Source organism: Antedon bifida, chromosome 4 (assembly GCF_963402885.1).
Source record: "Antedon bifida chromosome 4, ecAntBifi1.1, whole genome shotgun sequence".
Taxonomy (NCBI): Eukaryota; Metazoa; Echinodermata; class Crinoidea; order Comatulida; family Antedonidae; genus Antedon; species Antedon bifida.
The window spans coordinates 15,846,668-15,857,245 of record NC_136229.1 but is presented as its reverse complement, the minus strand read 5'-3'; the positions used below and the strand labels follow the sequence as shown (position 1 = coordinate 15,857,245).

The 10,578-nt window shown below is 34.3% G+C and overlaps 1 protein-coding gene across 3 annotated transcripts; it reads left to right on the top strand.

Annotated features, from left to right (window-relative positions):
* Positions 1-4,301: 4,301 nt before the first annotated feature.
* On the top strand, positions 4,302-10,202 carry LOC144841585 (cytosolic Fe-S cluster assembly factor NUBP2 homolog). 3 transcript variants are annotated; one of them, XM_078698000.1, is made up of 9 exons: positions 4,302-4,374; positions 5,419-5,564; positions 5,742-5,830; positions 6,014-6,123; positions 6,561-6,632; positions 8,710-8,792; positions 9,116-9,226; positions 9,381-9,450; positions 9,876-10,202. In XM_078698000.1, exons 2-9 carry the CDS (start codon positions 5,424-5,426, stop codon positions 10,019-10,021), a joined length of 822 nt encoding a protein of 273 aa, XP_078554126.1. In that variant the 5' UTR covers positions 4,302-4,374; positions 5,419-5,423; the 3' UTR covers positions 10,022-10,202. The 3 variants fall into 3 exon arrangements, with proteins under 3 accessions (XP_078554126.1, XP_078554128.1, XP_078554127.1); XM_078698002.1 differs by having other exon boundaries at positions 4,345-4,359; XM_078698001.1 differs by lacking the exon at positions 4,302-4,374 and adding an exon at positions 4,462-4,482.
* The last annotated feature ends 376 nt before the right edge of the window (positions 10,203-10,578 follow it).

Genomic DNA, 10,578 nt, shown 5'->3' with positions numbered 1-10,578 from the left:
CCTCTATTTTGTTTTGTTTTTTAAAACATACATTAGATCGTTTTCCAGTCCAAAAACGATTAACCTTGCTAACAAAAAAAAAGTTTCCGTATTAACTATTGATTTTTAGTTCCTGCTTCCTCAACATTCGTTCACACGTAGCGGGCACGTAGGCCTATATAAAAAAAATTAGGCTAGAATTCTTGAAACAATAATGTTCTCGTAGAAATTAAATTACTGGCATGGCTCGGGTCTGCTGCAGCCTGAGCCATTTTGGGGTTATTTAGTAGTCCCATATTAACTCAACCTTTAATAAATACATCATTCATTTATATGAAATAAGCCACAGCTTAGTAATAGCATGAATTAATCCTAATATAGTCTGGGAACCCAGAATGTTTTGAATACAAAAGGTTTCAAGTAAGGGGTATGTAGATATGGTCTATATGATGAAATGGCAATTCGGGTCTGTTCATTAAGGGAGAACTACCCAATTACACCTAAAATTAGATTAATAGCATTTCGAGTACATAGACCAAACCAACTCTAAAATGTTCCCTGGACCTATCAGGAATCAATATCTATAATTCTTAAGTGACCATTCCTGTGCTTAATTTACTTAAGAACGCCCTTAATTAATGCTAAACATTTAATTAGCATTTTGTACGATCAACGAAATTAACATCACATACCTATGAACATACTGATTAAGGATTCATCATTCTTAAGTTTAAATGGCCAAAGCCACTTAAGAATGGGTCAACGTTCTGAATAATTAAATTCAATTTTAATTAATATTTTAACTAGGCCTACATCGACCAAACCAGTTTTAATATGTTCTCCAGTTAGTAAAAAGTGGCTCAACACATGGGGGCGTGTTTTAACCATAGTTGCCATTTCTGGCATTATTATGCTTTTTGGCATTATTTGGAGGCCCACGGCATCTGGCAAAATGCCGCGGCATTATTTAGCCGTTTTTAGTATAATCTGGCATAATTTTGTGTTTTTTGAACAACCAAAAAATAATATACCACAGAACAAAAATAATATTTTGTTTAATCTTGCAATTTCGTACATAGGCATATCACCTTACACAATATCATATCGTACAAAACAGGCTGTCAGGTTTTTTCTGTACAATAGTTCCTCCATCAGTACCCCAATCCCTAAAAGGGCAATTTCCGGTAACTTTTAACAGCTCTAATTTTAAAAATGTTTTCTCCTTGAAAATTTGTTTTCCATATTTCAAATTAAGTTTCATATCCGGGTATCGTAGCAGCTCTACTTTTCCAAATGTTCTTACCTTAGCCCCAGAGACCATGGTGGGCCGAGGTCCTAGAGACTCTTGTACATCTTTATTTCAAATTAAGTGCCATTTCCGGTCATCGAGTAGCTCTATATTTCCAAATGTTCTTATCTCAGCCGCAACCATGTGGTGGGGCTGAGGTCCTGGAGACACTAATAATATATATTTTTATTTGCTTTTTTAAATTATAAAGTGCCATTCGGACCATGATGGGCTGAGATCCTGGAGGCACCTGGGGGTAATTTGCAATTATCATTCTCGCACCCCAAATTTTGGGAATGATTAGTTAGTTGGCTTTTTATTCTCCAATCTGGCATTTGAGACAGGCTACGGCATAATTTAAATTTTCATCAATTTCTGTGCCATAAAATAAAGATATTGGTAAAATGGCGTGACACAATAGGTCATTGACCTCTGACCCGAAAGTGCATCACCAGAATCACCTAAAAATAGGGTTTTCAGATGTACCAAAGTATGTCTCACACAAAAATCATATTAAGACTAATGGTAAAATATGTGCACTAAATTGACTCATCTCTCAGACTATATGTGTGTGACACCGAATGTAAGGTGTAATTCAAAGATCGATTGATTGAATGAATGATTATAATAATTGTTTTTTGCTGTATCTGCTGTATCAATAATCGAAATTTTTATTCCATAATCAATATAAAAACATATACAAATACAATACAAATAATATGATAATGGAATGGGATACAAAATAAGCACAAGTGCTTTAAGCATGTAACCTTAACAAAAAAGATCAAACATTAACTCCTGTAGTTATAGTAATCTCATTTACTTTAGCAGTTCGTGACCAATCATCCCAGTCTGTATATTTTACATTATGGTTTGTTGGTCAAATAAATGAGAATAAAAAATGAAAATAATTTTACGGCATTTTTGTTTTATTGGCCGCTTGTAATAGCTAGAAAGACACTCCGAGAGTGCATACCTCCGCCTACTGTAAAATTCTCCTCCGGTAAAAAAGAAATATATATATTTCTTTTTTGTGTGTCTTAATGCTGTTTCTGATTTAGGCTAATTTAAATACAAGCATATGTATGCGAGTTTGGTGTAATGGTTATGTAACAAGCCTTTCAACAACAATAGCTTCAGTTGACTAACAATAGAACAGCAACTCGAAAATGTTTTAAAATTACAAATCACAAATTATAACTCTTGCCTCTTGTACAAAAATGAAGTTTCATAGGCGTCTTGTAAACTCATTCAACACCTACCTTCATAACACTTTAATTTTACAGGATGGAAACAGTACAGATCGGTATACAAATTCTGCTTACAGTACTTCAGACTATCTTCAAATCCATTACATGTAAATTCAACCTTGTAGTTTAATGAACTGTCTGGAACGTAGTCGTACAATTTCTCGCCTCTTGAGTATCCAAGCTGCCTACAAGCTACTTGTGAGTTTTTATGCAAATTTGACTCCACTCTCCTTCATACTTTATTTCTAACCGACCAATATTCGATGAATTGTCCGAGGAATCCCCAATAAGACGTATTGAATAATTTCCAATTTTCTGTTCATCTAGACCAATATAATTCAATAACCATACATTAAAAGAAAAATAAATTGAAATAACAGTTTACAAACATACGCTTTAACACATTTCTTTTTTATCGACATTTCTTTTTGATCGACATGATACACGACAAGGCGATTGTTCCTCTAAACAGAAGCATCTTTCAGAAATAGGTCTGAAAAAAAAGTAATCGAACAAAATGTTGTCTATTATAATTCAAGTATGTTAATATCTATTCATGGAAGATCTATTTTTATCTATCAATCTATCTTTTTACTAAAAGGTACTTCGAGAAAGGTACATTCTTTCCAAAGTCCCAAATTTGTGTAGCAAAACAGAACAGTTGATTAAATTAACGCTGTCAGATTCATCCTTTCCAACGAAATGGTTTGCCTCGTTATATATATGAAAACGATCAACTTACCGACGTTGTCTATAATGATCCTATCCAAGTTGTGATACGGATACTTATTAGACCAGACTTATAGTTGTATGTTGTATAAATCATGGACGTCGTCACTTTTACCTTGTCTTTGCATCCTGGTGATTACTTTCCATTGTGTCCTTTTGTTATATTATTTACAATCAAACCCTGTCATGATGCTAACGGCTCCGGGTTTGATGTTTCTAATGTTTATATTTAATTTTCTGCTATGAAAAGGAAAAGTTCGTGCTTTTGGAATTTCTGTTTCATTTTATGCTACCATTCCGTTGTCTTTCACAGGCGATTGCACGAGATGTGGTGGCGGTAAGTCATATATAGTTTTCAATTCTACGCCTTCTCTCATAACAACATCATATGAAGGAGGAGGAATGCCTTTAGAAAAGCGAGGGTTTTGAGGTCAACGTTCGTAAAAGCCAGTTACTTATTTGCCGTAGAGGGCGTAGACGCAAACAATTTCGCGGAACTGGGGTGGCAAATGGTAAAGTAGGTCAAGAGAGATCGATTCATACCAAAATATTTTTAACAAATTAAGTAGGTCAAGTGTTATAACGTTCGTAAAGCCAGTTACTTATTATTAGAGGGCGTAGATACAAAAAAATTCGCGGAACTAGGGTGGAAAATGGTAGAGTAGGTCAAGGGTCATCGATCTATACCAAAATATTTTGAAAAAAATATTAAGTAGGTCAAGTGTTATAACGTTCGTAAAAGCTAGTTACTTTTTTGCCGTAGAGGGCGTAAATGTTATTGAACTTTGACCGGAAGAAGACAGTTTATACGTATTAAATTCTTTAAATTAATTTTTTTTTAAATATTTGTGACTGTCCCTTTAATTGAATTTGAATAAGGAACTAGAAACTAGTAACCAACTTCACAGACATGTTTTTATGATTATTAGTATAAAATACATGTTATTTATAGGATGCAATATTAAATTTGATGTTGGCATGTATAGTTGATAATATTTTTTATCATGAAAATACTACCGGTGGTCCAGGCTTAGATTAGTGTAACCGGCCGTCACAAAAGTTGTATACATCCTCACTTATGGCGGCGCCCTACCACATGGACAATATTACTGTGTTAAGTTACTTATGGTTAGGATTACTATTCTTGTGATATATATTCTTATAATACATGCATAAACACAATCTTTGATTCCAATTTTTATCTGTTGTGTGTCATGTGCGATTTGTTTAATTTTGGTAGATATAAAAAGGCTAGGCCTAGTTTAAGTTTAAGGAAGGCTGGATAACTAGGCCTAGCTAGGACCAGGTAGGCCTAGGTAGCCCAAAATAGGCCTATCACCAGCAGGGCCTACTAGTAGGCCTAGCTAGGCTAGGCCTAGCCCTTCTTATGTTAGTTTAGCCTATTATATTACTTATTATAGTCAGGAGGCTACTGTACTAGCTAGCCCTAGCTAGTGAGTGAACGTGTCTACTGTTTTAGACAAGCCTAGGCCTAGCTAATAGTAGTATAGGCCTATGCCTAGAAAAGTCTGAATACATACGGGATCCACTAGTAGTAGTAGACGGAGGCCGTGGTCATTAATATTTATTAATTAATAATTATTATATTAAAATATAGCTTGGCCTAGCTAGCGCCCCTACTTCTTCTACTCGAAATATACTGTTGCTGTCTAATAATAAATAATTGCCTCTAGCCTAGGCCTAGATGGCCTCACTAGTAGTAACTAGTAGTAGTAGTAATACAACCCTACCATACATACTTAATAGGGTAGAGGCTAAACTCGCCAATCAAATGTCAATGTTTCGGATTATGTTTGACCATTCATCAGTGGAAAATTATAAATTCCATTTTAGGCCTATTGTCATTTGCATATAAAATATACATAGACATTTGCTCTGAGATATACAAAAACAGATTTCAAAGTGTTGCATTGCTTTCGTACGGTATACTGACAAGCATTCAGTGCCCGAATGGCAGCTGGATAAAAGCTGTTATGAAACCTATTTGTACTAGAGATGATGGACCGGTAACGTTTCCTGCAAGTAACACCTCAAATACATTATGCATGGATGGGTTTTTTTAGTTAATCGATTTTCAGATAGGGTTATCACTATAAGTTTGTGAAATTATAGGCAGATTTTTTAATATTAGTTATGTTTTTATTTTTATAGGCTAGATGGAGGTAAATGAAACATCAACAAAGGGTGGACTTGAGAACATCAAACATGTCATCTTGGTGCTGTCTGGCAAAGGCGGAGTTGGCAAAAGTACAGTGGCAACACAGCTTGCATTGACGTTATGCAATGCTGGCCAGAAGGTTCGTCATATTTTTTCCTTGTATTGTAATAATATGTAACAAAAACCTATGATTTTTTAACTATTAGTTACACAGATTGGGTTATTACAAATGCAATTAATAAAATACTGTTACAATTTTTCTTAGTTATGGAACCGAATCTTCTATGAATGACCATTCCTCACTTATGTTTTACAGGTTGGTATATTAGATGTTGATCTATGTGGGCCTAGCATACCAAGAATGCTAAATGTTCAGGGTAGAGATGTACATCAGTGTTCTGCCGGGTAAGATTAAATCACTCAATGCAATACACTTATTTAATCCTGTAGATTTTGGTGTTGGTTGTATGAGGTGTGATACAGAAAAGGTTGTAACTGTAAAAATAGACTTTACATAGAAGTGCACTATTTCTATAATTTCTTCTGAAAATGCTATAGTAACATTGTCTACTAATTAACATATTCCAGGTGGGTACCTGTGTATGCAGATTCAGAACAACGACTTAGCGTTATGTCAATTGGCTTTTTGTTAGGTAACAATGATGAGGCTGTTGTCTGGAGAGGACCCAAAAAAAATGGTATGTATATATCGCAGTTATTAAAGGCTCAGGAATGAGTGAACGAGCGGTTAAGACAGTGGATCCGTAATGATGTAGCCATAACATGGCAAGGGTTCAAGTCTCACCCGCTTCTAGTGGTAGATAGAGTCTTCTTGGATAAGGACTATAAACCGTAGGTTCAGTGTACACATCTACCTCATGTGCACTTTAAAGAACCTAGTCCGGTGTAGGCCTATTAATACAAGACTGATCATAACTGGGCCCTCTGGGAGACCAGTCTTTGACTGAAGAGGTCACCCAGTATAAATAAATAATAACAAACAATAACAAACCTAGGATGTTATTAATCTTTTTTTTTTCATAAAATAAAGATGATGTTGTTATAATCCACTATTTTTTTCATCTATAAAATGGGAATTGGAATAATCAAATATTTGTTTTATTTTTTTTGATAGCAATGATTAAACAATTTCTGACTGATGTGTACTGGGGTCATCTAGATTATCTTATTATTGATACACCGCCAGGTATGTTAAATGATACCTTCACATTTTTTTTTATTTCATACATTTTATTAAAGATGTATTGTCCCTTGAAACACAAAAAAATGAAGGTCAAAATATTCTAAATTTAAATTGGCCATATCAAAGTAATATTAAAGTTATTCACTTTAAGTTGAAAATTCGAGCCAAAAACAAAAATTTTACGTAATTAACAGCTAAATTAATTTGATTACGTTTTGTCTGGAAAATCGTCGCGAGCGAAAGTAAACAAAGATTTCAAACCATGAGTATACATTATGCATGATGCTAATTAGGATTGTTTACAACTCGTCATGGTTGAGAAGGTGTTTTCACACAGATCGCGAGGAAGTTTTATGATTATGCACACAGAGTAGCCAAATAAGCGCGTTGCATTATCTTACTTGAATCTTACTTGAATATTCGGGCTCATGATTAAGGCAAATGCCTTTTAAACGCCCTCCATTTCTTCTGTATTTACTAGAATTGGTAGCAAAATTTATCTCCCATTGCTCTGTCATTGTTTAGTTGATCTTTGAATGCATTTATGTTTTCTGCTTGTACTGTAGTGTGGTATAGATTGTTCCATGTGTTGACGATTCTACTTGAAAAGGAGTGGCTTCTGATTTTCAGTCGGGCTCTTGGCTTTCTTAATTTGAATTTATGGCCCCTTGTTCTACTGTCCTCTCTAAAATCAAAAAAGATTTCGGCTTCAATATCATCTAAGCCCTTGATAATTTTAAACACTTGTATAATGTCCGCTCTTCTTCTTCTGTAATTCAGTGTAGGTAGTCCAAGCTCTTTTAATCTCTGATCGTAAGATTTATCTTGTAACTTTTTGACAATTTTAGTGGCCCTACGCTGCACTCTTTCAAGCTTATCCAAATCACCTTTTAGGAGAGGGTACCATATACAGCTTGCGTATTCCAGATGAGGTCGAATTATACTTTTATAAAGGGGCAGGAACATATCCTTATCCATGTAAGCAAAAGATCGCCTTACCAGTCCAATGAGTCTATTTGCTTTATTTACAGCTTCATTCGTTTGTAGTGAAAATTTTAAAGACTGATCAAAAGTGACTCCAAGGTCCTTTTCAGTATTGGCATTTGGCAGATCCTCGTCACCTTCCTCTGTTGGCATAGTGAATTGCATTTGTGGATTTGAATTTCCATAATGTATTACTTTACATTTTTTGATGTTGAATTTCAGCTGCCATCTTTTAGACCAATCGGATAATGCCTTGAGATCATTTTGAACAGTATCATTTCTGTTTTCATGCACTACATTAAACATCTTAGTGTCATCTGCAAACATCCATACTTTAGATTTAACTGCATCAGGTAGGTCGTTTATGTAAATTATAAATAATAAAGGGCCTAATACGCTGCCTTGAGGGACTCCACTTTTAACCGTAGACCATTCAGAAAATGCTGCGGCCACTCTAACTCTTTGTCTCCTCCCTGTCAAAAATTGATGTATCCATCTCAGTAGGTTTCCTTTTATTCCGTACGCTTCCAATTTTGTTATTAATCTCTGGTGGGGGATAGAATCGAACGCCTTACTGAAATCCAAATATACAGCATCAAAGTTTTCTCCTGCATCCAGCAATTTTGTCCATTCTTCCATCACCTCCAGCAATTGTGTGACGCAAGATCTACCTTTCCGAAACCCATGCTGTGCTTTTATAATAAGGTTTCTATCATTTAAAAACTGTATAATTTTGTCTCTCACAATTGATTCCAAAAGTTTACATATGACAGATGTCAAACTTACTGGCCTGTAGTTTCCAACCTCCGTATTATGAAATATGTTTTGATCGAAAACTTTGCCCGGAAGTCAAAGTTATTTTTTGGACCAAAAAACGTCTGTATTTCAGTTAAATGATTTTTTTTTGACTAATTTTTGGTGAAAGTTAATAACTATTATGATACTTCAAAATGACCGACTTTTTTTTCGAAATCTTTTTTTTTTTTTTTTTTGGAATTTGACAAAGGGACAATACATCTTTAATTATCACTTGTTTCAATTTTAGAATCAAAGAAACAACCTTTTTTAAAATAATTTTTTTGTTTCTGTATTATAGGAACCTCTGATGAACATATTACAGTCATTGAAAATTTACAAGACCTGAAACCAGAGGGCGCTGTTCTTGTAACAACTCCCCAGGTTGGTAATAATTTTGCAATGGCAAATTTAAAAACACTCCTCAGGTCGGTAACAATTCTGCAATGGAAAACTTAAAAACACTCCCCAGGTTGGTAACAATTCTGCAATGGCAAACATAAAAACACTCCCCAGGTTGGTAACAATTCTGCAATGGCAAACTTAAAAACACTCCCCAGGTTGATACAATTATCCAATTTAAAAATAACACAGCAGTACCATTCTATTATGTAAGTAACTGTATAACAACAATGTTCAGTTTGCAAATCATTTGTGTATGATTTATGCAATCTTAGATTCAATAAACATTTTTCGTTATTTTGTAGGGTGTTGCAATCGGTGATGTTAGACGAGAAATCACATTTTGTCGTAAGACAAAGATTCCAATTATAGGAATTGTTGAAAACATGAGCGGATTTGTTTGTCCTCATTGTGCAGTAAGTAAAGAGGTTTGGGGTTTCTGTTGCCTGATTTATTATGGTCAGATAGAAAACATATCTACTAAAACTATTCACAGTTGAATTAGAAGAAAGAACGCCTAATATGAGAGATAGATAAATGTATAGTTTTCGTTGACATTTTGTTTTCCAGGAATGTAGCAACGTGTTTTCCAAAGGAGGTGGTGAGGCTTTAGCAAAGCAGTGCAATGTTCCATTTTTAGGTAAACAAAAAAAAACACACATAAATTAAATAACATGGTAGGCTTTATTACTTGTCAATCTACATGCTTATACTAAGCATGGTAGAAAATTTATTACCATACTAATTAATGTGTGTGTTTTTTTTTTTAGTGCTTTAAAATTTACAAATTCTAAATCAAACTCTTGTACCATTCACTCAAAGGGTTTAAATTCTGTTGAGATTCAGCAAACATTGTTTGAATTATGAGTAATGTTACTACCCTATAACCTTTTGTAGTGGGTGTTGATTGTTACTACTATAATAACAATTGTCCCACTGTACAATAGTTATTGACATCCCGGATTTTCACTTAACTGCATTACAGATGAGCAATATTATACTAGTTATTGTATTATGCTCTTTAAAGATTTAAGTTTCTTTTCACCTTTTTATGTTCATTTTCAGGTTGTATTCCACTTGATCCTATGCTGGCAAAAACGTTAGAAGACGGACAGAATTTTATAGATTTATTTCCAGTGTCAAATACTTTGAAAGCATTGCAAAATATTGCTGTTATGATCACAGAACAGAAGCAGCATATAACAAACTAAATTTCACTACTTTCTCTATATGGCATAATAGTTTGCTATTTAGGCTATACTACGCCTTAGTGGACTTACGAAGCGTAAAATTGTTCAAATGGCAGAAACATAAACAATCATGATAGTTTCACTCTATTAAAAAAACTTTTTTCTATTTTTAGAGAACTATAATAAATATGTATTATTGAAACCATGTCCTCTCTGGAACTTTGTAGCAAAATGCATTCAGCAATTAGAAATAGTTGATTTTGTTTGATTGTTTGATAAATAATGTAAACAAACGATTTGCTCACCCAGCATTTTCAATGACTTCAAATCACTTTTCGACAGTAGCTCCTCCCTCTATAAAACATATTGTTTGCGATCGGTGGAGCGAAGACGTGCACGTAAGCTATTCATTGTACAAATCGTCGTCGGAAATGGAGTTGATATACAGTAGAAACCTTGTTTTTGTTAAGATTTTTGTATACCAGGGTGTTGTAATTTAGATTACAACTACCTGCGTATAGGGCTACCGGATGTAGTGTTGACACACACCTGTGTTTATTCGATTGTGGATGGATCGT

Coding starts and splice junctions, on each gene's coding strand:
- LOC144841585 (XM_078698000.1), top strand. CDS start 5,424: ATGGAGGTAAATGAAACATCAACAAAGGGTGGACTTGAGAACATCAAA. Junction 8,793..9,115: donor TTCTTGTAACAACTCCCCAG/GTTGGTAATAAT, acceptor GTTATTTTGTAG/GGTGTTGCAATCGGTGATGT. Junction 9,227..9,380: donor TTGTTTGTCCTCATTGTGCA/GTAAGTAAAGAG, acceptor TTTGTTTTCCAG/GAATGTAGCAACGTGTTTTC.